Raw genomic sequence first — 5,774 nt, forward strand, 5'->3', positions numbered from 1 at the left:
CTTAGTTATAGTCTTTCAAACTTCAAGTAAGATGATTCTCACGAATCAGTTTTATTCTTTCAAACTCCAAACGAAATGATGCTTGAAACTCAGTTATGATATTTTAAGCTCTAAATAAGATGATGCACAAGTGGTGATTTTTTAAGCTCTATACAAGATGATATTTAGAAGTTAGTTATAATCTCACAAGCTTCAGATTATATAATCTCACAAGTCAGCCCTCGTCTTTCAAGCTCATAATGAAAATGATGTTTAGAAGTGAATTATGATATTTAAAGCATCAAATAGTGATGTTCAAACAATTGACGCATTCAGGCATAGTATTTTAGGGTCTAGACGAGATAATGCTCAAAAGTCAGATATCGTCTTTCGAGTTCTTGGTGATCATGAGATGAGATGATGCTTAGATGAAAAAAGAGATCTTAAATTAATTCTTATCCATCAATATATTAAAAATGTACAAAAATTATATAAACGGGTATTTTTACTATTCTAACAAAAAGTTAACATTTAATTGACAAATATAATTAAGATTAATATAATGTAAATTCTATTACATCAAACTAAATAATTAAGAATTAATTATATTATACAAAAATAATATAAATAGTTTAAATTATAATTTAAAATCCCGTCGAATTTCGACGGGTTATACACTAGTACTTTTTTAAAGGGTTAAATTTTGCCATTTGTGGAAATAGGCCACTTAAGTGGGACGATCCGAAATGGAATACAGGTCATTTTTAGTAGGACGGAGGGAGTATTTTTTTTTATAAAATTGTCCGAGCAAAAAAAGATTAAATACTTTAAAAAATTGATTTATTTAAAAAAAATTGGTTCAAATTTAAAAAGAATTTAGTTACGTTTATTGTTTTCCTCACATTATATTTTTTTAACAAATTTTCAATTTTAATTATTTTTTTTGTAGTTTTTGTACTTTAAAAATAATAAAAAATTAAAAGGTTATTAAAAAATTACAATATGGAGAAAATAATAAAACTAACTATTTTTTTATTTTGAACCAAAAAATTTAAATAAATTTATTTTTAAAATTATTTAACCATATTTTGTCCAGACATATTTAAAAGTAGGTTGAGTATAGAAGTGGGACAAATATGAGAAGGATCTAAGTAACACACGATTTTGTATGAATTTAATAGTGATGAAGAATCTTAATTCATTATATACTATCATGAGTGGAATATCAAAGATATCTAACCAATTAACACCGATTTCGTTAAAGAATGCAAATAAATGAAATACCATTATAAAAGGTTCAAATTATATTATTTATATGAGGAAAATTACTTATTAATATAAAACTAATTTTATGAACAAATAACAACGCGCAAGAGTGAGTTTTAACACCACAATTTGGACACTATTCTAAAGTAGACGTTGAATACTTTACATAATTCTTTCTATTTGTTCACCCCAATTATTTTATTTATTTTTGTTTGGCCAATTTCCTTTTCTTCGAGCCAAGCCAAACTTTCCCACCAACCAATCACAGAAAAGAGAAAAACCTTTTAGGTATAATGAAAAAGAAATCCATCAAAACAAAAAATCAGTAATTCCAGTTCCTCAAATCAACGAGCAGTGCTAGTCGTCTTCACTTTTACTTACCTTTTTTCCTTTTTCCCTTTTCGCAAATAGAGAAAAAAACAATTACATTATTCTCAAAAAAAGAAAAAGAAAAAAAGAATTACATTTATTATAACTCAAAACAAAAACCAAAAACAAAGACTACGTATATTATTTTGCCTATATGGAATTTACATGTAATAATACAATCCGAGTTATTAGTAATCTTCCACAGAATTCAAAGCTACAAAAAAACAAGACAATGGAAACTTTCCAATGTAGAAGGATCTCAAAATGACTAACACTCAAGAGAGAATCAGTAAACAATGGACTATCCTGCGAGGGAAGAATCGAGAGAAGTTAGAACGTCGAGCGCGATTTGGGCTTCAGCTTTCTCTGCATCTGTTGAGGCCATGCTCAGTTTCTGAGTGAACTCTGCAAGACCCTTCTGGACAGAGGCGGGGTCGATTTGCTTTATCGTGACAGCCTCCACAGCGAAGATTTCAATAACAGAATTTGAATGGACAAACGCAAATCCACTGCTAATGAAGTACTTCATCACTTCACCATCCTCGTGTATGGAGAGGAGGCCAGGTTTCAGCTCCGATATTGATGCTACATGTCCGGGTAGAATACCTATCTGCCCCGCCACGCCAGGTGCTACCACCATGTCCACCTGAAGTGAGCAAGTCAGCAGGCAAGACGGGCAGGTAAACGAACGTTAAAAAAGACAGAGGAACGTGGAAAATGCATGCCATAATGACAACTGCCAAGGCAGAGTTTGGGCAAAAGGATATGCGATTGTTTAGAGTTCGCAGAATCTGTCCCCCGCCCTCAAGTAAAATTTCATCATCTAGCAAAGCCTAACAATAATCTACTAATTAATCCGAACACAAGTTACTTCACCATTACTGCTGCAATTTGAGATCATACAAACATCAACCACCATTTACATGTAGCATCCACGTTGAAACATCGTTTCTTCTCATCAAGAACGGAAACTATCTCTACCCTATCGAAGTGTGATTTTCAATTGGGAAAGAAACCCCACGTCCCATATCAAATATTTAATCCATCAAGAATCAATTCTACCACTGTGCTAAGTGATTTACTCTGGTTGCATACAATCTTCGTACAGAAATTTTCACAATCTACCGCTCCTAAAAAAAGACTGCAAGGTATTTCAGCAATTAATACTAATACATGGATATCATCAAGTTAACAATAAATTGAAAGTTTAGCAAACAACAACAGTTTTTTTATATTCTACACGACAGCGATGTTTTCACAATTTTCCACAATCAGATGAATCTGGCAGATTTACACAAACATCTAACTAGACTGCTACTTCGCGTAAATATTAGCAACTAATCCCATTGCATTCAACTGGCACTAAATGGGGCATTGTGGTTGCAATAAAAGTGACAGGATAAGGCAGAAGTTGAGGATTAAAGTCCCTCATTCTATATATAGATCAAGTACAATGGATGTATGAAAGAGTGAAAACCACAAATTGAATACTCCTACTTATATGAATTGATTTGAAGGTCCCTCCCTTTTCATTAATCTTTTAAAAATCAATGGCATTTCCCTGACCAAAATTTATGGAGAATTGAATGGCTTCAAAGATGATGGAGATGGTGGCCGACGTTTTCACGTGAACTCTTGATCTAGATGGATGACAGTAGCTAGTTCCAAATTTCACTAAATGGCTTCTGGAAGAGTGTAACTTGTATGCTAGATGCAGCAATACGGTTTTCGAAAATTAGGGCTTCTTCAACATCCAAAAATTAGCAAATCAGAAAGAGGAATTCAATCAATGTCAAATCTGTGGTCTACATGTAACTAATCCAAAGCAAAAAAAAGATAACTAATGGAAAATCCAAATACCTAAGTGCTGAATTTGTAGGTTACTAGACAATAAATATAAAAGAGGAAGAAAATTCAAAATCAAAAGAAATTAGGAAGCAATTAATTTGCAGCGGATTAAGCGGAAGTGGAGGGAAGATGAGACCTGTTTATTGGAGAAGCGCGAGGAGTAGCGCGAATTGAAGTTGATGGTCAGCTTTGAGGCTGCGGAAGTGGTGGACGGTTGCCGGAAGGCCAGTGGAGTCTCGGGCAAGTCGACGTTAGGCGCTATTCTTCTCCAAGCCGCCGCGAATAGGTCATCCGCTGCCGGCACCGTTCGAACATCGGTAGTGGAGAGGCGGCGGCGGTGCAGAAGTAGGCGGGCGGCGCCACGGCGGAACATGGCTGAATGGCCGAGATATGTCTAGTGCAACGCATAATCATTTACTTGAAACTAGCGTTTAATCGCTCGAAAACTTTAATTGTGTTTATGGTTATAAGTAAAAGGTCTTCTCAAATAAAATCACGAACTATTTTCAATTTGTAATTTTATCGTGATTTAGACTGAAATAACGTGTTTCGTATAATTTTAATTTTTTTTAATTTATAAAAAGAATGTATCCAATATTTATAACATAATTTTTAATCTTCAACAATTTTTATAGAAAATAACATTGTAATATGAATATTACCTGGCGATTTAATCAATGTAAATTCCAACTCAACCATCGGACCATCGAAAAAAATGGGGAGGGGGGGGGAGGGGGACGTAATTGTAAATTAAAAGGATGGTAATTTAATTTGTCACACTTTAAAAATCATGTTAAAATTATAAATTCAAAATAGTTCGTGATTTTATTTGCCAAAACTCATATCAGTAATAAATTAAGGTCATTGTCACAAAATACTTAAAATTTATAAATTTTATGATTTATATCATTTTCATTTTGTGACAAAAAAAAATACATAAATTTAAAATTAATTCTAAGCAGTTTTGGCCAAATCTAATCTAATATCGTAGTGAAAAATAGCAAATCTTTGATCATTCATGTTGGATTTGGGTAAAATTGTCCTATTACACCGTATTATCGATTTGCAACTTTACTATATATTTTTATATTAATAATCAATTTCATAAATTATGCTATCTAAATTAAATCAAGTGTATATATATAAAAATACCCACCCCATAATATGTCTATGAAAAATACCCACCCCCTAGTAAGGGGCTGGGTATTTTTCATAGACATATTATGGGGATGGGTACTTTTAATTCCACCCCTTAAATCAATTGAGTTATAACTTGAATCCTAGTGAGTAATAAATTTTGTTACTATTTCACAACATTGTTATTTCAGTCTGTTTCCCTCACAAAAATTCGGCGGCGGCTCACGACGGCGGACTGCCGGAGATGGAGAGAGATGAGTGTATGCGCGCCGTGTGTGCGCGCGCTGTGTTTTGATTTGAGAGAAGCAGAGAGAGACCGTGAGTGAAAGAGAGAGAGAGAGAGATGGGTTGGTCTGAAATTAGGCTTATTTTTGGGCCAAAAGAATAAACTAATTAAATGAATTGAGCTTAAATCATTGGGCTCTTATTGTTATTTGGCTTGGCTCTTTTTTTACTTGGGCCTAGTTTATCTTCCACTTAATTTAGGTGGGCTTCTTTTTTACTTGGGCCCAGTTTATCTTCTATTTAATTTAGGTTGGACTAAGATTGATAGTGCTACTTTGAGCCTTTATTTAATTAAAAATCTGTCCATTTTAATTATTTTGGGCCAGATTTATATTATTAAAATGAATCATTGGGCTGGATTATATTAATTAGTTTTGGGCCGTATTATAATTAATCTTTAGCCCAAATTGAGTATTAATTCAGATTGAATTAATTAAATCATTAATTGGACATATTGTCTTAAATTGTAGATTTAATTAGATTGTATTTATTTTAGTTTAGGATACCACCCACGCAATGCGTGGGGATATTAAATTCTATGATACCAGTAGGCCCAAATTTTCGGTTACCCGAACCCGAAATTGCCATATTTCACTTATCGTTCCCGAACCGTTTTAGGTGTTCGGTTACCCGATTCGGTTGTTTGGGTATCCGAAACACCCACTTAAAAAATTCAAATTCAAATAATGCCATATTTCACTAACCGTTCCCGAACCGTTTTAGGTGTTCGGTTACCCGATTCGGTTGTTTGGGTATCCGAAACACCCATTTAAAAAATTAAAATTCAAATAATTTGCTAAATAAAGGATTTGAACCATAGTCTCTAGAAAATACACAAAGCAACTTATCCACTAGACTAAAGCTCATTCTTATATTTTAATTATATCATA

At 33.2% G+C, this 5,774-nt stretch overlaps 1 protein-coding gene across 1 annotated transcript; it reads right to left on the reverse strand.

Annotated features, from left to right (window-relative positions):
- Nucleotides 1–1,729: 1,729 nt before the first annotated feature.
- On the reverse strand, nt 1,730–3,922 carry LOC131022125 (ATP synthase subunit delta', mitochondrial-like). Its single transcript, XM_057951535.1, has 2 exons — nt 3,599–3,922; nt 1,730–2,260 (listed from the first exon to the last, which is right to left on the reverse strand). The coding sequence occupies exons 1-2, from the start codon at nt 3,833–3,835 to the stop codon at nt 1,916–1,918; spliced, it is 582 nt and encodes a 193-aa protein (XP_057807518.1). The 5' UTR covers nt 3,836–3,922; the 3' UTR covers nt 1,730–1,915.
- Between the last annotated feature and the right edge of the window lie 1,852 nt (nt 3,923–5,774).

Source organism: Salvia miltiorrhiza, chromosome 4, assembly GCF_028751815.1.
Source record: "Salvia miltiorrhiza cultivar Shanhuang (shh) chromosome 4, IMPLAD_Smil_shh, whole genome shotgun sequence".
Lineage (NCBI taxonomy): Eukaryota > Viridiplantae > Streptophyta > Magnoliopsida > Lamiales > Lamiaceae > Salvia > Salvia miltiorrhiza.